Below are 22,601 nucleotides of genomic sequence, written 5' to 3'. Positions count from 1 at the left end.
CTTTATCTTTGGCATTTGACAATCTGTTTAGTATATGTCTTGGAGTAGGTCTATTAAAGTTTATTCTGTTTGTATTACGTTGCACTTATGTCTTTCATAAGAGTTGAGAAATTTCAGCTATTATTTCCTCAAAGAATCAGATGAAGAAGAACTGAGAAAATCTGAACAGTTAAACTTCAGCTATTCTAAGAGTTGCATCCCAAACAACTGAGCATAGTCCCACGGACACTTCAAGAAGAAACTACTGGTATCAGAAGTGGAAACAACGAACTAGGAACAAGGACCAGCAAAGGCCAGCCACATGACTTCCCAGCTGACAGAGGTGCTCTGGACAGCATCAACCTTTTTTGAATGAAGGTAACCTCTTGTTGGTGCCCTAATTTGGACACTTTCCTTTCCTTAGAACTGGAAACTTGTAACATAATAAATCCCCTTTATAAAAGCAGTTCCATTTCTGGTATATTGCATTGCAGCAGCATTTATCAGCCTCTTGCAGTAGTCTCTTGATGCCTTAATTTGGACCTTTTCATGATCTTAGAACTGTGCATTTGTAACTTAATAAACCCCCTTGGAAAAAGCAAAAAAAAAAAAAAAAAAAAAACCCGGACTATTCTTTTTTTTAATATGTTTATTGAGATATCTTCATGTACATAAAGTCATCCAGAACATATAATCAATGGCTCACAATACCATCAAATAGTTGTATATTTATCACCATCATTTTTAGAACATTTGTATCCCCCCAGAAAAAGAAATAAAAAGAAAAAAAACTCATACATTCCATAGCCCTTACTCATTCCTCTCACTGACCACTAGTATTTCAATCTACCCATTTTTTTACCCCTTATCCCCACCATTATTTTTTTTTTCCTTGTACTGGTTTGAAGCTATTATGTATCCTAGAAAGCTATACTTTAAGCCTGATTCTGTCTTGGGGGAGCAGCCATTTCTTTTAATTCTGATTCAATACTGCAGGTGGAAAAGTTTTATTGGATTACTGTCACAGAGGTGTGGTGTGCCTGATTGTGGATATAATCTTTTGATTAGTTGGATGTGACTCTACCCTTTCCAGATGGGCCTTGATTAGTTTTCTGGAATCCTTTAAAATAGGAAACATTCTGGAGAAAGCCAGAAACATCAAAAGCCTCAGAGCAAACAGAGAAAGATGAGACACTTGGAGACAGTTGCTTCAGAGATCAGAAACAGAGATGTTTGGAGATGCTTGGAGCCCAGCAGATGTTGCCATGAGATGTTAAGCAAGCCAGAACCTAGAGAGGGCCAAGAGAAACCAAGAGATGGAAGCCAGCCCCACAGAAGCAGTGAGGAATTTCTATAGGAACAGAGGCTGAAAGCAATGGATCCCAGGAGCCTGGGACCAGCAGATGCCAGCCACATTGACCACCCAAATGACAGAGGTGTTCCAGACCATTGGCCCTCCTTGAATTAAGTTATTTTTCCCCAGATGCCTTAGTCTGAACATTTTTATAGGCTTAAAACTATAAACTTGCAACTTATTAAATTCCCTTTTTAAAAGCCAGTCCATTCTGAAGAGCAAACATAGATGGCTGTAAACACATGAAGAGATGCTCATTTTCATTAGCTATAAGGGAAATGCAGGTCAAGACTACAATGAAACACCACCTCACACCTATAAGAACGGCTGCCATTAAACAGGAAACTACAAAATGTTGCAGAGCATGTGGAGAAATTAGGACACTTATGTACTGCTGGTGGGAATCTATAATGGTACAACCGCTGTGGAAGACGGACGATTCTTTAGGAAACCAAAAATCAAGTTGTCCTATGGCCCGGCAATACCACTATTTGGTATACACCTAGAAGAGCTGAAAGCAGTGATACAAACAGACATTTGCACACCAATTTTCATAGCAGCATTATTCACAATCACTAAAAAATGGAAACAAGCCAAGTAATGACTGGATTAACAAGATGTGGCTTATACATATATGGAATATTATGCAGCAGTAAGATGAAATGGTATGCTGAAGCACATGACAAGATGGATGAGCCTTGAGCACATAATGCTGAGAGAAATAAGACAGACATAAATGGATAGATATGGTATGATTCCACCTTTATGACCATGGTAAAGGTAAAATCAGAGGCTTATAATACAGAATACAGGGCACCTAGAGATACACAGAAGCTAGAGATGGATGAATGGTTAACTAATGACATCGAACTTAAATGTAAGGGAATAGATAGAAGTAAAGGCAGTTTACTAGTGGGTTTTTACATAATATTACCATATTGAAGGTGAACATGATTAAAAGGTGTTTTATAGTCCATGTGTCCCACTGATTAACACTACAAATATAAGTTCTTGCGTGAACTACTGCAAAGGTATGAATCTTGTACAAAGAGTGTATAAGTTTGCGGTATGAGGGGAAATGCTATTGCATACTATGGGCTATGTTTAACAGGAAAACATCAACAGTACTACAGCAACACCAGGGGTAAATGATGAGGGGAGGGACAAGAGTTAAGGGGAAGTTTAAATTTTCTAGTTGGTAAGGGTGTGTTTATTGGTTATCTTTCTCATAGGAACAATGAAAATATCTAAAAATGAGAGTGTAGATAGATTGTTGTCTTTGGACATTATACATGATGCCCAATGAATGAAAGTGGCTAACAGATGCACTGAATGAGGAGTAGATTGGCAAACAATGGTGGATACATATGATCGAATATTGTGCTGCTACAAAAAGGAAAGAAGTCGTGAGGTGTGCAACATTGTGGATGAACCTGTGGGACATTTGGTGAGGCAAATATTGTATGGTCTCATCTAGAAAATACTTATAAGAAAACAGGGGCCTAGATTGTATGCTCTTATAGCAGTCACATTTAGTCCACAGCAGTAATTGTTGTTTTTGGATTTTGAGAGACTGTTTATATATATATACATACATATATATAACACGGTATTTAGAGATAAGAATGAAGCTGATCAGGTTGGGATTAAGGTAATTCAGAAAACAGGGGTAAGGAAGACAGTGTATTTTTGAACCTCATTTACTCTGTGAGACCAAAGGTAAAAAGGTTTATTAAATTTTCTGTAGCATGTAATCTAACTCAACCTGTCTGGGTAGATCATTTGAACAACTGAAACACAGGGAATCCAGAAAACGAATGGGGGCCTTTAAGCCTGTATAGTTTAATGTAATACTTGGATAAATCCCAGAATATATTAAGCAGATAATCAAAAAGTATTGGCAAAGTCCCTTGAAGAATGAGAAAAAATATGGAACTGTTAAACTTTACCACCAGGGAAAACCCTGATACTGTGTCAAGCATTAGGGGCACCCAAATCAATAGGCCAATCCTCTGATCTCAAGGCTTGCTCTTGTGAAGCTTATGTATATAGCAGAGAAGTTTAGCTTACTTACAGGTATGCCTAAGAGTTACATCTGGAGGACCTCCTTTGTCACTCAGATGTGGTCTCTCTCTCTCTCCAAGCCCAACTCTGAAAGTGAAATCATTGCCCTCCCCCCTCTGTAAGACATGGCATCCAGCAGTGAAAGCCTCCCTGGTAGTATGGGAGATGACTCTGAGGGAGGAGCCTAGCCCTGGCACCTTGGGTTTAACAATGCCATCTTGACCAAAAGGGGGGAAAGAAGTATAAGAAATAGGTATCAGTAACTGAGAGAGTTCATATAAAGTTGAGAGGCTACTCTGGAGCTCACTCTTAGGCAAACTTCAGTTAGACATTGCTACCTAGCATAACTTGCCAAACCCCAAGCAAAACCATTCCTGCCAAGCACATCTACAGGGTTATAAGATTCAACAAAGGTTCCATGCACTAGGGTAACTTTACAGAAACCTACAACCTCCAAATGGGTCCCTGGACCAGTCCTGAAATGCAGAGGGGCCAGTTTTTCCAGAAACATCAGCTAGTTCCATCCCCCTACCCATATTATTGACAGTCCCTTCCAACAAAGATAGAATGAGCATAGCCCAAATACCCCTAAAGAGTGGGAGAAAGATTAAAGGTGATGGTGGAATTCTACAGAGAAGGTAGGGTTTAACAAATGAGTGTGATTGCTGAATCATTATACTGGTATTTTTTTTAGTCTCCATTATCTTAGAGCAGCTGGAAGTAAAAGTCCAAAATTGTGGAATTGTAACCCATACCAAACTCTGAAATCTGTTCTACAACTAATTGTTGTGCTGTGCTTTGAAGTTTATTGCTTTTTTGTATATATGTCATTTTTCACAAAAAAAAGAAAAATAAGTCTATTGTGATGATGATGATATTGTGAACCAGAGATTGTACACTTTGAGCATGTGAATATATAATATGTATCAATAAAAAATAAATAATTTTTTAAAAACCACTCCATTTCTGGTATAATACATTCCAGATTCTTACAAACTAACACGGACCTTATATTTTTACTCATCTGTCCAGATCCTGGATAAAAGTTTCATCAGGCACAAGGTTTTCACAATCACAGAGTCACAGTGTAAAAGCTATATAGTTATACAATCATCTTCAAGTACCAAGGCTACTGGAATACAGTTTAACAGTTTCAGGTACTTTCTTCTAGCCACTCCAATACACCATAAGCTAAAAAGAAGATATCTATATGCCGGTTACTTCTGGAGGACCTCTTCTGTTGCTCAGACGTGGCCTTACTCTCTCTAAGTCCAACTCCGAAAGTGAAATCATTGCCCTCCCCCCTACATGGGACATGATATCCAGGGGTGAAAGCCTCCCTGGTGGCATGGGAGATGATTCCAAGGGATGAGTCTGTCCCTGGCACTGTGGGATCAATTCCATCCTGACCAAAAGGGGGAAAAGAAGTGTAACTAATAAAATATCAGTGACTGGGAGAGTTCAAATACAGTCGAGAGGCTACTCTGGAGGTCACTCTTATGCTACCTATCATAACTTGCTAAAACCCAACCAAAATGATTCCAGCCAATCCTAAAGAGCACCTAGGACAATATATAAGATTCTACAAAGGTTTCATGCGCTAGGGTAACTTTCCAGAAACCTACAACCTCCAGATGGGTCCTTGGACCAGATAAGCCCTGATACCTAGAGGGCCCAGGTTCTCCAGAACATCAGATAGTTCCATTTCCCTACCCCATATTAATGACAGACCCTTTCAACATGAAAAAGTTAGAATGGCCATAGCCCAAATACCCTTAAAGAGAGGGCTAGAAAGATCAAAAGTAATGGTGGAGTTATATAGAGAAGGTGGGATTTAACAAATGAATATAACTGCTGAATCATTACATTTGTATTTCTTTTAGTCTCCAGTATCTTAGAGCAGCTAGAAGTAAAAACCTAAAATTGTGGAATTGTAACCCATACCAAATTCTGAAATCTGTTCTACAACTAATTGTTGTGCTATGCTTTGAAATTTATTGCTTTTTTGCATACATGTTATTTTTTCACACACACACAAAAAAAGTCAATTATAAAGATTAAAAAAAAATTATTCCCTCTAGGCTCCTATATTCTGGAGCAACTAGAAGGAAAAATCTGATAGTATGGTAACCGATGACAAGCTCTGGAATCTGTCCTGTAACTACATGTTGAAGAGTGTTTTGAAAGCTATTGCTTTTTTCTTTCTTTGCTTTGTATACATGCTATATTACACAATTTAAAAAAAAAGTTAAAAAAAAAAAAAAGCTAGCTGTATAATGCATAAGAATAACCTCCAGGATAACCTATTGACTTTGTTTGAAATCTTTCAGCCACTGTTATTTTGTCTCATTTCTCTCTTCCCTATTTTGGTCCAGAAGGATTTCTCAATCCCATGATGCCAAGTACCATCTCATCCCTGGAAGTCATGTCCCAGAAAGTGGGGAGGAGATTGAGTTCACCTGCCAAGTTGGCTTAGAGAGAGAGGCCACATGAGCAACAAAAGAGGTTCTCTCGGGGTGATTCATAGGCATAATGATAAGTAGGCTTACTTCTCCTTTGCAGGAATAATAAACGGGCTATTCTAGAGGTCAAGAATAAGCTGGGTCAAGTGTCAAAGTAGAGTCTTAACACAAAACCAATCAACAATAAAACTTAAGAAAAAGGGAAAAACTGATCTTCATTATTAACACATTGTACTGGTTTGAAACTGTTATATACCCTTAGAAATGGCTGTGTTATTTTAATCCATACCTTTGGGGGCATACCTATTGTAGGCAGGACCTTTAAATCAATTCAAGGACATTAAAGAAAATATGCATAAAGAGATAAAGGATATTAAGAAGACAATGTGTGAATATAAAGATTTGAAAGTATAAAAAGTTAAATAACAGGAATTATGGGTTGCTATTTCTTCATGAGGTAAACACTGGCAAAACTGAAGGGAAAAACGGATACATCTACAGTAATTGTTGGAAACTTCAAAATGCCATTCTCATCAAAACATACAACATCTAGACAGAAGATCAACAGAAAAAAGAGGTTGTGAATAATATGATAAAGGAACTAAACCTAACATATATATACAGAACATTGCACCCAAAAATGCAGGATAAATTCTTCTCAGTGCACATGGATCATTCTCTAAAATGTTGGGAATGGAAGGCATAACAGTAGAGATAAAAATACACTACAACATACAAAAACAGATTTGAACAGGGAGAAGAAAGAATTAGGGAACTAGAAGACAGGACAATTGAAATCACAGAGGTAGAACACATAGAAAAAATAAGAATAAAAAAAAATTTTTGAGTAGTGTCTCAGAGACTTGAATGGCAGCACAAACATATGTGTCATGGGTGCCCCAGAAGGAAAAGATAAATGAAAATGGGCAAAAAGAATATCTGAAGAAAAACAGCTAAAATTTCCCAACTCTTACAAAAAAACATAAATATACATGTCCAAGAAGCATAATGTAGTACAAACAGAATAAACTCTAACAGACCCACTCCAAGACACATACTAAATAGAATGCCAACTGCCAAAGATAAGGAGAGAATTCTGAAAGAAGCAAGAGAAAAGTGATTTGTCACATACACAGGATCCTCAATAAAACTAAGTACTGATTTCTCATTGGAGAAATACCTCATGTATTTTCAGTCACCATAGTTAGGTATATAAATATTATGGTTGTTATTTCTTCTTGGTGAATTGTCCTTTTTATTAATATATAGTGTCCTTCTTTGTCTCTTATAACAGCTTTTGACTTAAAGACTACTTTTTTTTTTCTGATACTGTATAGCTACCACAGCTCTTTTTTGGTTACTATTTGTATGGAATATATTTTTTCCACCCTTTCACTTTCCACATATTTCTGTCTTTGAGTGAAAGGTGAATCACATGTAAACAACATATAGTTGGATCATGCTTTTTTTTTAATCCATTCTACCAATCTGTGTCTTTGGGTTGAGGAATTTAATCCAATAACATTCAGTGTTATTACTGTAAAGGCATTTTATAGTATTATTACTTCAGCCATTTTGTCCTCTGGTTTTACATGCCACATTTTTTTTTTCTTCAGCTGTTATTTACTGACACAGAGGTTGGCTGTATAGCAACAAGCCTGGAGGTGGCTACAGAGGTGAAGAAAATGGAAGGTAGAGGGGGGAATGTTTTTCTGCAGTGACAGCTGAGTGGAATGCAGGAAAACAGAAGTGCACATTGCACAAATAAGGCAGAAGAGGGACAGGTTGAGGGGGTTGGGGAAGAAAGTAAGAGCCAGAGCCAGAATCTGTTTAAACTGCAACCACTTCCCAACCCTAAGCCCATATTCTTGATGGCTATCTCCTGATTCCCCTTGCCAGGACTGGGAGTTCTATGGGCATTCATTTTCTAAAGGAACTGAATGAAATACACAAAGGGGAGGGAATATTACTCTCTTACAATAAGCTCTGGGGCCTCTAATCCTGGTTCCTCATTCTTCCCTTGTTTGGAGGTGGGGATGGAAAGTACATGATGTGCAGATAGCTAGGGTCTCGGTTATTCCCACCAGAAGAGGTTCTAACAGCAGCCACACCTCAGAGACTTTAATCCTTTTCTCTCTCCTGTTACAGCCCACCAATGCCACTCTATAGCCATGACTCAGCACTACAAGTACTGCTGGCCTAATAGAAGGGTTGGGGGAGTGGATGGAATAGGGCTGGAGGAGGGTGTTTGAGGGCCATCATGGCACAGACACTACATGTATGGTGTTGGTGAAGCCAGAGCCAAGGTGCCACATGGTCACCACAATGACCACATTTCTCTTCTTGAGGAAGCCCTGGGCTTTGCCAACATTCATGGCCAGGTTTACATCGAGGTCCACATCCTCAGCCCAGGCCTCCTGGTTAAGTCCTTACAAAGCACAGGGTAGATGCTATTGTACAGGTGACACTGATGGGCTGTCTGGTGGTTCCAGGTCACAGCTATGATGGTGACATGGGGGCAGCATATGGCTACTTGCAGGTGACATGATCCTATATATACATGTATATAAAAGGTCCCAAAATATCTACAATAAGAGTACTGGAGCTAAAAAGCAAATTCAGAAAAGTTGCAGGGTACAGGACCAACATGGAAAAACTAGTAGTGTTAAAAAAAATTTAATAGTGCTTCTATACACTAGTAATGAGCAATCTGAGGAGGAAATCAAGAAAAAAATTCCCCATTCACAATAGCAACCAAAAGAATCAAATATATAGGAATAATCTAACCAATAATGTAAAGGTCTTGTAGAAAACTACAAACATTGATAAAAGAAATCAAAGAAGACCTAAATAAATGCAAGGGCATTCTATGTTCATGGATTGGAAGACTAAATATCATTAAGATGCCAGTTCTACCCAAAATGATGTACAAAATCAAGGCAATTCTAATCAAATTTCCAACAGCCTACTTTGCAGAAATAGAAAAGCCAATTATCACATTTATTTGGATAGCCAAAAACATCATGAAAAAGAACAGCGAAGTTGGGGGACTCACACTTCCTGACTTTAAAGCTTATTACAAAGCTGTAGTGGTCAAACTGGCACAAGGATATATGTATTGACCAATGGAATTAAATTGATAGTTCAGAAATAGACCCTTGTATCTATGGCCAAATGACTCTTGACAGAGCTGCCAAGTCCACTCAATTAGGAAAGAAAATTCTCTTCAATAAATAGTGCCAGGAGAACTGGATATCCATATGCAAAAGAATGAAAGAGTTATAAAAATTAACTCAAAATAGATTAAAGACCATAAGAGCCAGGACTATAAAGCATCTAGAAGAAAAGGTAGAGAAGCATCTTCCAGATCTTGTGTTAGGCAATGATTTCTTAAATTTTACACCAAGCAATGTGTGTTAGTTAGATTCAGTTGTCAACTTGGCCAGGTGAGCATACCTAGTCTTGTTGCTGAGGACATAAGCCAATGGTGCATGAACCTCATCTGTTGCCAATTACATCTGCAGTCAGCTAGGAGGCGTGTCTGCTGCAATGAGTGATGTTTGACTTAATTGGCTGGTGCTTAAATGAGAGATTGCAATGTAGCACTGCTAGCAGCTCGGCATTCCTCATCTCAGCACTTGCAGCTCAGCCCAGGCTTTTGGAGAAGTCACCCCGGGGAAAGTTGTTGGAACCCAGGGGCCTGGAGAGAAGACCAGCAGAGACCATCCTGTGCCTTCCACATAAGAAAGAACCTCAGTGGAAAGTTAGCTGCCTTTCCTCTGAAGAACCAACAAAATAAATCCCCTTTTATTAAAAGCCAATCCATCTCTGGTGTGTTGCATTCCAGCAGCTAGCAAACTAGAACACAATGAAAGAGAAAATAGACAAATGGGACCACCTCAAAATTTAAAAATTTTGTGCATAAAAGGACTGTCATAAAAGTGAAAAAACAACCTGTTCAATGGGAGAAAATACTTGGAAACCACATATCCAATAATGGTTTAATATCCAACATTTATAAAGAAATCCTACAACTCAACAATAAAAAGACAAACATCTCAATTAAAAATCAGCAAAAGACATGAATAGACATTTCTCCGAAAAGGACATGCAAAAGGCTAAAAGGCACATGAAAAGTTACTCAACATCACTAGCTACTACGAAATGCACATGAGAACTTCAATGAGATATCATTTCACACCCACTAGAATGGCTACTATTTTAAAAAGTTAATTACAAGTGATGGAGAGGATGTGGAGAAATACAAACATTCATTCATTGCTGGTGGAAATGTGAAAAGGTGCAGCTGCTGTGGAAGACAATTTGGCAATTCTTCAGAAAGCTAAGTACAAAATTACCATGTGACCCTGCAATCCTGCTACGAGGTATATTCCCAGAAGAACGTAAAGCAGGAACTCAAACAGACATTTGCACACCAATATTCGTAGCAGCATTATTCACAATTGCCAATAGATGGATACAATCCAAGTGTCCTTCAATCAAAAATATTCCCCATGTAAACTATGGACCATAGTTAATAGTACTATTTTAATATTCTGCCATGAATTATAGAAAAGGTATCACACTAATATAAAGTGTCAATGATAGGAGGATATATGGGAACACTATTTTTTACATGACTTTTCTATAAACCTCAACTTCTCTAGTTTAAAAAAATTTTTTTAATTAAAAAAAGCTTAGCTGCTGGCAGAGTTCAGCCTTCATGTCTCCAATCCACAACCTCTGCTTTAAGACCCTTATAATAAATTCTCCACAGACACCTTTTAGCCTTTACATTTTTCCAAACAGTTATTTTTTAAAAGTTCTAAATTCCCAAATTGTTCATGAACCTTAATCCCCAAATAAGAAAATTTATCATCACTAAATGTAAACAAAAGTAAAAATAAATACAAAAAATTAAGGCATAACAAGGGCCTACAAAAACAAAATACTATTGATTCTTTCAATGTTGGACACCAAAGAACATAAAAAATAGAACAAAAAAGGAAACAAATAATTCCTCAAAGACCCAAAGAATTGGGATCTTTGTACCAGGCTCTTGGAGAAGTTTGTTGGTTGGCCATAAGTCTACTTGGGGACAGGGAAGTCACATGGGTTTCTGAAGCAAAGCCTGGATAGTTAAAAGCCTGGATATGCAACGTCCCTTCCTGCTACTTCTAGAAAATAAAGGGAAGAAACTAACAAAGAGAACCAGTGTCAGGCATTATATAGAGTACTATACCTCATTTAATTTTCACAATACTATGGAGTAGATATTAACTAGCTCCATGGTAGTAAGGAGGAAACTGAGACTCAAAAATGTTATTTAATTTGCTAAATGTCACTTAGAAAAAGTCAGGGATTAGATACAAAGCAGGTCTTTTGATTTCAAGCACTCCATTCACTCTACCACAGCTACTTCCCTCCCAGCTTTCCTCCTTTTCCTGTTACCCTCTAGTCCACAAGGCACACGTGCGTGGTAAGGGGAATTATAGATAACAGTTGGGTTGTAGAACAACAATAATAATTTTATTTAAACACACTTTCACATTTGTATGTCAAAAACAAACTCACAAGGTAGATAAGATAAATACACTATTATAATTGAAATTCTTGAAGTTTCCTACCAAAATACACACACATATATATGAGCACACACAAACAAAGACACGCCATACCCTGAACTAGATTTTGTTGTGAACATGGCTTTCTCCACAAAATAAACAATTAATTCTAGGCTTTATGGGACGTTTATTTATTTGAAAAGTAATTATTAACTTATAACATTTTGTTTTATAGCGAAAAAAAAAAAACATGTTCTTCAGCTCAAATTAATTTGTTCCAGAAAATGTAGGAAATATTTGAATAATGATTGGATATCGGATAGACTTTATGGTGTTTGTCTTTTCAATGTACCGTTTCACGGCCATTATTATGAGAGAAGCTTCAGGATGTTTAATACATCATCCAGCTTCACTTCAAAGTTCATTTGCTGGTGGCACAATTAGAATATTATTTTCTGGTGAAAATTAATTTAAACTGCTCAATGACTCAGTAATTACAGAATACACATTTTCAAGAAGTGCTTACTGATGCAAGGGAAAAAATCAAGCCAAAGTATTTTTCAGAGCTTTACTCGCCAAAGTATAGATTGAGATTTCATTCTTCATTGACCTGAAAAGTAGTGAAGAAAATGAAATGCAAATGCCTCTCACTGTTGAACCTCACATGCGAGTATTATCCATCTATGTTATAGCAATGAAATATGGATAATGCAAAATAACCAAAGCTATCAACCACATCAAAATTTCATCACTTCCCCTACTCAGTGTGCCGGAACACATTTTCTTCCTTACAGAAAATAATAATAAAACTATTAAAAAGCTGGAAACAGAAATATGTTAAAGATTTTCTCAATATTTTTGCCAGATCCAAATGCTTTAAATAAATCATGAAAAACTCTACAGAATTAGAGATACAACAGAGTCTACTAGAAAATACCTAGACCCATAGGAAGGGGAAATGATGACATCTATTGAGTACATTCTGGGTGTAATGGTAGATGAGTTCAAAAGTTTTCTTTCTTCCTCATTTGCTAACATGTTAAACATAAGTCAATTTTATAAGGAGATTTTGGTGGGAAAAATTAAGAGCTTTTCATCAAATTTGATCAAAATTAAAATGATTTCATCAAAGCATTTTGAAGTTGATTTTTGTGGAAACATTCTTTTGCGGTTGTATCATTCTTTAATATTCGATTTGGATAAGAAATCAGAGGTTCCGGATATGCTGTAATATTCTACTAACCCTGAAAAAATCATAAAATCACATACCTACAAAGAAATATATGCTTATCGGTGAATTCTGTTACATAGCAGGCTTATTATAGTAATAAATTCAAATCTAAAACGTTATGGTATTAACTCAAACTCTACATCTTATCAATCGTGATGCCTGTAACATAATTTTTCTTAGAGAACTACATAACAGGTTGCTGAATTTTTATCTTTACAAATGCCAGTAAGAATCTGGTACTGCAAGCCAGCTCTCACACAAAATTACACTGTCTGGGTAGGTAATCCAAAAACATTCAAATTGCTCATTTAATTTAGAGTAGCCCTGGATTAGTAGTATTCCCAGGCATGTGGAAAAAGAAAATGCAGATCCTCTAGAGAAACTTACTTTATCTCAGCCCACAAAGAATTTCCACAAATAAAATCCAACAGAAAATGAGTAGTTCGCAGTCAAAAAATAAGTACTATGAGAAAAAAAACAACCTAAATAACAGAAAACAGAAACAAACCTCAAATCCAGGGACTATAAAATATACAGACCGTAGAAGGACATTATTTCATTAAAAGGCAAGTTCGCAAATACACGCAGGACCCAGTAACCATAAAGAAAGACAAAGATTTTATAAAGAATCTAATAGAACATCTAGAAATAAAAAGTTAAAGAACTGGAATTCTCATAACCCATGCCAAACTCTGAAATCTGTTCTACAACTAATGTGGTGATGTGCTTTGAAATTTATTACTTATTGTATATACATTATTTTTCACCAAAAAAAAAAATTTACTGTGAAGATAAAAAAATATTTATTCCTTCTAGCCTCCACTGTTCTGGAGCAGCTAGAAGGAAAAATCTGAGAAGATTTGTTATGGTAGCCCATGACAAACTCTGGGATCTGTCCTGTAACTATTTGTTGCTTTGAAAACTACTGGCTTTTTCTTTTTTGATTTGCATACGTGTTATATTATACAATAAAATTTTTTAAAAAAAACCTCAAAGAATGAGTTCAACAACATATTACACAGAGCAGAAAAATTAACCCAGATGATTTATTTGAAGGAAGAATATGGAATGTAGGACAAAGACAAAAGAGAGAATTTTAAAAGTTTGAAAAGGTGGAGACATAAAGGTTAACATGAATGTGATAGGCTAACCAACATCTAATGAGATCCAAAAAGTGAAGGAAAAAAGAGTAAGACAGATGCATTATATGAAGAGATAATGGCTGAGAATGTCCCAAAGCCAATGAAAGTTACCACACCAGTGATTCAAGAAAATCCAATAAATCCATACTTAGACATATCACAATTAAACTACCATACTTCAAAGTCAAAGGGAACAGAAAAGGTAAAATATTACCATCAGAAGAATGAATGATGATAGCTGACTTCTCATCAGCAACCTCTAAGCCAGAAGACAATGAATAGATGTCTTTCCTTTACTGAAAGGAATGATCATCACAGAATTCTACACGTAACAAAAATTTATTTGAAGAACAAGGGAGAAAGGATTTCCACTTCTGCTGACAGTGGACTAGGTAAAGATAACTTATAGAACTAGCAAAATTTTTTAAAAATTAAAAAATCATTTTTGACATATTAGCCAGGTAACAAGATAGTAAGGAACTGCCAGACTAAGATTCAGGAAAGAAAGGAAATCTAAAGATGAGCCCAGTACTTGGGGCCACTTTTCACCAGGGGTCATTGCTGATTTGGAAGAGAAGTGAGAAGTTAAACCATGTTTTGACAGCTCTTTGGGACCAGTAGGCGAAAGTACTTGTTCAGGACCCACCAACAAACTATTCCTCATTGTGTACTAGGACCCCACTGGGCTGTACCTGCAGAGTGGATGCAGACTGGCTTCAAGCCTTCTGGGCAGACCAAGTTATCTTATGTTCTGAAACTGAATTAAGATGACCACAAATTGCTGGTGATACAGGTATCCGGCAGAAACACACAAAATGTATCTTTGGTAAAAGATAACCACTTTAGGCCTCAAACTATTTTCAAAAATAATTTTTAAAACAAATGTCCAGCACACAAAGTCAACTAGGCAGATGGAGAGAAAGCAGAAAAGAAAACATGAAGGAACAACAGACACTATGGCTTCGGCCTTGCTCCCTCTAAAATGACTCACTCTGGGGGAAGCCAATGGCCAAGCCACCCTGTGAAAAGGCTCACGTGACAAGGACCCAAATCTTCATGCCACAGGCATGTGCATGAATCTGGAAGCACCAACTGTAGCCAGCATCTTGAATGCAAGATTCTGAGTCAGAACCACCAAGCCAAGCTGCTCTCAAAGTCCTGACCATGGAAACTGTAAGAAAATGAATACTGTTTTAAGCTAAGTTTGGGGTAATGTGTTATGCATCAATAGAAAACTAAAACAGCCTCCCACAGAAACTCCTACCCACGTGCGGCAGGTGATATGTAAAAGAATGTTTAAAGCGGCATTGCTCATCTTAGCATAAAACTAAAAATGATCCAAATTAACTATCAACAGATTGGATTTTTTAAAAAAGGTCCAAATTAACGTTCAGCAGATCAGATAAATAAACTCTGGTATATTCTCCAATGAAGTAATACATAGCAATAAAAATGAATGATAAAGTCATATGCTCTCAACATGGCTGAATATCCCAAACATACTATTGCATGAATAAAGCAAGTAAAAGAAAAATACACACAATGTAATTGCATTTATATAAAGTTCACAAACTAAAACATTAAACAATCTATCTTTTAGGAATAGATTATCACAAAGAGATGATTATTACAAAAAATCAAAATAATGGTTACCTACGGGCAAAAGAAAGAGGTAGAAGTGCAAGATATCATGATATTGGTGATGTTCTTTTCTTAATTTGTGTTGTGGTATACAAAGATATTTGCTTTATTACTATTTAAAGTGCACAAAGAAATGCATACACTTTATTGCATATATGACATATTTCACAAAAGAAATGGAGTTAGCAACAATGTAAAGCAAGATAATGTCTTTCAAAGGCAACAACAAAAAAACAGGTGATAATGACATAGGTCAGGAATATATGGAGGATTAAGAAATTAAAATGTTCAAACTATTTGACCCCTTCCATTTTGTAAAGAAAGGCTTTTCCAATGCCCTGGGCCTAGAAAGAATTATATTTGTGCTTCTGTTATTTGTATCTACTTATGCATGTCTCTTATTTCCCAAAAACATGTCCTATAAAGCCTCTGCAGCACCTCCAAGGCTGCCCTACACAAAGAAATACACAACAGGTATTTGTCAAAGAACCGCAAGATTGAAATTAGAAGAGTAAAGAAATTTTCATATCGACTGTTACTAAGAAAGATTAGGAAAAAAAAATAAGAAATTGAGGTACTCTTGGAAAGAAAGCTAAAAGTATAAAGATAAACTGTTGTCTGACCAAATATGCAATAAGATGTCAAAGGGATTGCAATCCTAGGCCAGACTTCACAAAAAAGAATTAAGTTGACATTTTGAGTAGTCATCCTTCAATTCAATTGACAGCTTGAATATGGCCAATCAATTTTCATTAGAGTTTCCTACAGTGGCCTTGGCATTTATACACCAGTTTTTCCCCCAGGACATTCCTCACAAGTTGCTGCCTTAATCTGGCGACAGACACTAAGCAAAGGATTTCTTTGCTGATCCACCAGCATTCATAGAGCCTCTACTGTAGGCCAGCAAGGTTTTAGTTCCAGCAAGGAAGAAGGAAATAGGAGAGGCACCCGTTCTCAGTCTAGAAGGAGAAGCAGCTGTGTAATGGAGCAATTGCATGTTCCAATGCTTTAATAGGAGAATGCATGGTCCAGGTACTATACAACACTCAGCCTAGAGTGAGTTCTGATTCTTGCCTTCCAAAGCAGTCTCCCCAGTTTTCATGTGCATGGCTAACTCTGCCTTCAAAAGTTCTTTCAAACACCATTTTTTCGAAGAGGTCTACTCTCACAGCCTATTTTAAATTGCAACTCCCTTTTCCCCATCCCCTTTCTAACAGGCTATAAAATTTACATATTAGACTGATTGTAGATTGCCTAGGCCTCCTCCTAAGAATGTTAGCTCCCAAGGGCCGAGATTTGTGTCTGTTGTTCATGGCGGTAAATCTCCCAAGAGTCTAGAACGGTCGTGCCTGGCACATAGAAGATGCTCAGTACTTTTTAAATAAATCTATGCACAAGGATAAGTTGGACATCGCCAGGGGAAGGGGCCTGAAAGGCAGGGCCTTTGAAAGATGAAATGTAAATTTTCTGAGCATAGAGAAAGCACCCAGCCAGGGACCCCTGCGCTTATTCGTTCCGCATTCATGTCCCCGATGCTATCCTGAATGCAGGGGGTTGCAAAGATCAACAACTATGGCCCATGCCCTCAGAGAGTGTTATGGCCACGACCAAAAAAAGAGATCAAGAAAGGGCTAACTGGTGCCCTCCCCTGGCCACTCACTCTAGCTTCTTGAACCCCTCTCTGCCGGCGGCCACGTATCTGCCCCCTTGCTGGAGACCGCCCAGCTCCTGGACCTGGTGCCCGGAGGTGGGCGTGTAGAGCCGCCGCACGCCGAAGGGCACCTCCATCTCCTCGTTCAGCTGGTCCAAGAAGACCTCAAAGGACGCCATCCGCCGCCGGTTGCAGACGAACTTTTTGCCCACGTAATACTGGTCCCCGTTGCGGTACACCAGGATCGTCTTGGCAGGGGTGGTGTCTATCAAGGTGTAGGGTGCGTGGGTGCCCATGTCGGGCCGGGACCGGGGCGCGAGGACGGTGGGCGACGTTCCACCTGCTCCTCGGCATGGACGCCCGCGGCCCTGCCTCTCGCAGCCCCCACCGCCCAGCCAGGCCAGACGCCGACCAGAAGTGGGGTGCAGAAGGGGTCTCCTGCAGTCGATGGATCTGGGATTCTGTTTCTCCCCCTCTTCTCTGAGCCCCGAGAGCAGGGCGAGGGCGACACCCGGCCAAGACCCGGCAGCCGTCGTGTCCCTGGCGGCGGCACTGCAATCTCTGCCGGAGCCGGGGAGGCGCCGCCCGGCTGCCACCGCCGCCAGGGGCTCTGGTGGGGGGACACGGGGATTGGGGCTGCTCCCGGCCGCGCCCCGCGTCCCCTGTGTTGACGTGGCCACCAGGCAATTGTGACCGCTGCCCTCGGCCTGTCTAGGAGAAGAGCTGGCTGAAAGCCGGGTGGAGGTGCTTGGGGTCGGCAGTCCCAGGGGAGAAGACAGAGCTAGGGGTGGAAGCTCCTGCGGAAGCGTCAGAAATAGAAATCATAGGCTGTGGGGATGAGGGGACACGAAATGAAAGGGGGCAGAATGTCAACCGTGCGCCGCCCCCCCTCCCACGCAGTACCTTCCACGAGTAGCGCCCCCTGTGGCTGGCGGACTCCCGTGGGAAGGATGGACCAGAGGGGCTGGGAAGGGGGTCAGTTTCCTGCCTAGGGAAGGTGCTTGATCTCTCTGTGCCCCATTTTCTTTGTCTGTTCAATAGGGAGTATTTGATCTCTTCAGAGCAAAAAACTTCTAGGATTCCTGGTTTGGAGTGGGTAATTTGTACGTTTTCCACCAAAGAAGGAATTGTCCACCGAATGAGAAAATGAGGTTGCTAGTAGCAGCTTGCTCATGGTATCTAAAAGGTTTAAAATTGAGAATGCTTCCCCATTTGGGGGCAGAGCCATTCAAGGGGATGTATGACCTTGGGAATTTCATTCTTATTATGGTTAAGGATGGGCCCTTATCTTGAACTAGGACAATGAATAATTCTAGAAATACATTTCCCCCATAGTTTTGATGGACTTAAAAATTCTTTAAAACAGTAGACTCTATTACTTGTTGAATCTACATACAAAAGGTACAGAATATTGATATTATAAACCATCAATATTTTGTAGTGGTAAAATAAAGGTAGACATCTTCTACCATTCACCGCCAGAGCCAATTTTTAAACTATCTTCATAGTGACATCAAATACAGACATCAGTTTGTGAGAGTGATCACTTTATTAAATCACTGGAAATTATATTAATCTTAAAAAAGACTGATTGCTAGAAACTTCTTAAGATTCACGTATTCAAAGCAATTCAGAAGAAGAATGTTACTGTTTGCTAATATTTAACCAAGGCAGGGATTTTGTATGTGTTTAAAGGTTTGCTTTGAACCCGGGTTTAACTGAGAATCTCATCATGGGCTTTTCTCTTGACCGCAGGAGGCAGATGGAGCTGGGGAAGCCGTTGAGCCGAAGGCGACTCACTCCTCCATCTGGGGCGATGGTGAACCTGGCGTGGGTAATGACATCTTGGAGCTCCAGTGTTAGGCTGTCGAACAGGTGACTTTGGTTCGGGAATAGCTGAAAGAAAGGTAAATGCAGAGCACCTTTATTATTACACGCTGTGCATGGCCCAAATAAGCCTTGTCAAAAATACAACCCATTGGCTTGGATTTATATTAAGGGCTTTAAAAATAAATGTTATTAACTGAACATTCAGCTTACTAGAGAGATATGCTGATGGAGAAAGGATGCCCAAATAATTCTGACATTTATATGCAGGTCCCTATGATGCTTATTGTTTTCAATAACAAATTAATTAGACAAACTGATGAGAAAAAGAAGAAGAGGATATCGTCATGTCTCCCAGAAGACATTAGCCATCATTAATCTGGAGCAAGCTTCATCTTCCATTGCATTGGATGTTCACTTCCTATTTGTTCAAAGAAGATATTTCTATACCATCTCAGAACATCCATTACATAGGTGCATATGCCATTATAGCTTTAGATATGCTGAGTTGCCCCTTCTAAAGTGGAATATAGCAGAAACTTTTTTCCATAGATGTATTCTTGGCATATGAGATGGTGTTTAAAACAAAATTTGATTGTTAGAAATTCAAATCTGTGAACAAATACAACCTATCATATTATAATATAAATACACCAATAAGGGTTTTTAAAACGCATTCATTTTTCTGTTAAAGCATGCAGAAGATTTGGAGTTATGTTATAACCCATCAAGCATTAATTTGAATGAAATAGGACTGATAGAGGGCCAACCTGCATAGCTTCCTGTACCACACTAACCTTTGTGACCGGAAGCAGCGGTTTCCATTTATGGGCTGGAAGATTCCATTTTTCTTTAATCATGTCTTCTTCCTCCTGAGTTGTCAGGATACAGCCATCAAGTTTACAGTTGTCAGGAGAATTGCCTATTGGAACATAATAGGCAATTTGCCCTCTATATCATTTACATTCAGCACAGTTTGGCTTATAGGCACCAGCCTTTTTATTTTTTAATCAGAGCAAAACACACAGCAATGAGAAAATCATCATTCTTTCAAAGCAAAGGTATGAAATATGTGAAGGAAGGAACATACCAGTTTGTAATGAAATTGGATTTCCTCCTGAAATAGATAAGTATCTGCTTTTCAGAAGAATCAGAAATGGCCTAACATATGTTAACGGACTGGAACATTTGAGTTTGAATGAATAGTATTCGCACTTTGAAAATTGAATATATTTGAAAAACTTCCTAGATTACAGATTCAATTACTTGCATACTGCGATGTGGCTCATCTGAAATTATTATGAAGTTGAAAATATTTTCCTTCTGGCATATTTTGTAGTGCAACAATAAAAAAAAAATACTGAGCTAAGCTAACCAGCACTTAGCACCAATCAAAGGCAATGTATTGAAGGGTTTCTAAGTATTATCTAGAAGCTTACAAAGTGCTGAGTGTCTCTCCTCTCTTTGGAATTTAATAGAAGCAAAATGTTCACGGGGCGGGGGGGGATGGTGGGTTGAGGAACTCAAGTAAAGAGTCCCCACATTCTTTGTAAGGAGAATCCCTATAAGAGTTTCTCAAGACTTTAAGATCAACAGATGAGGGATTGCTTATCAAGAACCCTAGAAAAAGAGGTAGTACTTTGCTCTCATGTCCCCTTTTGTGGTTTGTCTCTTTAAAGAGTCTCCGAGGTGGGGTGGGCACACTCCTAATAATGTACATAAAAATCCAAAGAATGCAGGAAGAAACCAGTAGAACTACTTTTTCTGTTTCTTTTAAATAAAATATATCTATATAGTTTGGGAATTGTGGGAAGATGACAGAGTAAGAAGCTCCAGGAAATCAGTCCCTCTACCAGAACAACTACGAAACAGGCAGAAACTGTCTGAGTCAGCTATTACAAGACTTGGGGGTTCAGTAGAACACTGTACAGCATCCAGGGAAGAACGGGAGGAAGAGACTGGTAAATTACAGTAAATATCAGTGAATTGTTCTCTCCATGCAGCAGTTAACTTTGCCCAGCCTTCATACCCACAGCAGGCAGCAAAAATATGAATCTACACTACCACAATTTTTTTCCGAAGTGTTATAATCGGTCATGAGATACCCAATCCAATATTTGACAAAACTGACCTAACAATCATAAAACTTTAGCAACTTTTTTTTTTTTTTTTTTCACATGGGCAGGCACCGGGAATCGAACCTGAATCCTCTGGCATCACAGGCGAGCATTCTTGCCTGCTGAGCTACCGTGGCCCACCCAGCAACCTCTTTTAAAGTTGCTTAATGACACATATATATTCCGTAAGAATATTTGGGGCTACTTATCCAAATATTTGTTTTTACTAATAGGAGTGCACAATTTTTTAAAATATGTAAAGCACTACTTTAAAAATCAAACCTAGGAAAGAAATGGCCACCCCCCGTCAATCTATTTAGGATTTCTTCCCTGTAAGAAGATACCTATTCATCCTTGTTTTTCTCTTCACATAATCAAGGAATAGGCACTTTCCAAATTGGATTCAGAGCCTCTCTAGTGAAAAGCCTTATATCATCATAGAACTTGGTATGACTTTTGGGGTGATCCAATCCAACTCTGACATTTCATAAAAGCGGTAAACTAAAGTACAAAGACATAAATTAACTTGCTCAAAATTATTCAGCTGATGAGTGGGAAAGCTGAGTCCAAGGCTCAATGTTCTGAATTCCATTCCCAAAGTGGTCTCACCATGCCATAGGGCCATGTTATCTTTAAGATCAGCCCAGCTATGCTCATTCTAACATTTTTTTTGTTGTAAAGGGGTATCAGTAATATGAGATGGGGAATAGGACTGGTTGATATTCTTGGAGAGACTGGCCCCTCTGGGTTTCAGGACTTATCTGGCCTAGGAGCTATTTGTTTTTGAATGAACTCTTCTAGGCCAAGAATTTATTTTTTTCTTCTCTGTCTGTTGAAATTCTCAATGAGTAGAATGCTAATAAAGGTAATTATAATATTCTATTGGGTAGATTCTGTTTCAGATCTGCCGTCTTAGGTGCCATTTGTATAAAATGATATTTATAAAAAGGTTATCAATTGAAAAAAAAGATCAGCCCAAATTATAAAGAATTTCCTAATGCCTTTACATTTACCTTTAAAGTATTTTGTATCTACTTCAATTTGAGTTATTACTCCAGGATGTGCCAATCGGAAAACTGCCCACTCACAACCTGGAATCAGGAGAATGCCATTCTCATCATTCTGAAATTAAAAAAAAAAAAAAAGGTAGCCCAATCTAGAGTTATTCAAGAAAACAATCCTACTGCGGTAAGGCCGGCCCGCTGCACCCCACCCTCCCCCCTACCCTCCCCACCCCTCACCCCGCCCCCACCCCACCCCTGCCCACCCCTTAAAAAAAAAAAAAAGAAAAGAAAACAATCCTAAAAACAAGCAGGTGAAAAATATTGACATGTTACACTGGTGTTATTTCTTACTATAAAAGAATGTTTCTTATTACCTGATTTTTACATTATTTTGTGGCAAGTACTGCCTCTTTGCTAACATTGCTTAAATGTGTTGTGCTGATTTCATGAATTTATTGTGAGCTTGGTAATTTTTATAAGTATCTTTTATGATTTGCTTCGCATTATAAATTCATGTAAAGTGTTATACACAAAAGGATCTTTAATCCAACCCACTGGTCCTCTA

At 38.5% G+C, this 22,601-nt stretch overlaps 2 protein-coding genes across 9 annotated transcripts in view; both read right to left on the bottom strand.

Moving 5' to 3' along the window:
- The window catches only part of DCDC2C (doublecortin domain containing 2C), a 192,784-nt gene extending 174,879 nt beyond the window's left edge, over positions 1 to 17,905 (bottom strand). The window contains exon 1 of the mRNA XM_077153093.1: positions 17,098 to 17,905. Coding sequence (XP_077009208.1) covers positions 17,098 to 17,384 — 287 coding nt within the window. The 5' untranslated portion in view covers positions 17,385 to 17,905. The remainder of the gene's footprint in view (positions 1 to 17,097) is intronic.
- Positions 17,906 to 18,618: 713 nt separating this feature from the next.
- The window catches only part of ALLC (allantoicase), a 101,975-nt gene continuing 97,992 nt past the window's right edge, over positions 18,619 to 22,601 (bottom strand). For all 8 annotated transcript variants that reach the window (XM_077153099.1, XM_077153094.1, XM_077153097.1 and 5 more), the window contains 3 exons: positions 22,046 to 22,154; positions 19,713 to 19,837; positions 18,619 to 18,984 (listed from right to left, as the gene is read on the bottom strand). In XM_077153099.1, coding sequence (XP_077009214.1) covers positions 18,778 to 18,984; positions 19,713 to 19,837; positions 22,046 to 22,154 — 441 coding nt within the window. In that variant the 3' untranslated portion in view covers positions 18,619 to 18,777. The remainder of the gene's footprint in view (positions 18,985 to 19,712; positions 19,838 to 22,045; positions 22,155 to 22,601) is intronic.

The sequence above is a fragment of the Tamandua tetradactyla genome, chromosome 3 (assembly GCF_023851605.1).
Source record: "Tamandua tetradactyla isolate mTamTet1 chromosome 3, mTamTet1.pri, whole genome shotgun sequence".
In the NCBI taxonomy this organism is placed as follows: domain Eukaryota; kingdom Metazoa; phylum Chordata; class Mammalia; order Pilosa; family Myrmecophagidae; genus Tamandua; species Tamandua tetradactyla.
Note: the sequence above shows the minus strand (reverse complement) of the source record. Positions and strands in the feature narration are given on the sequence as shown.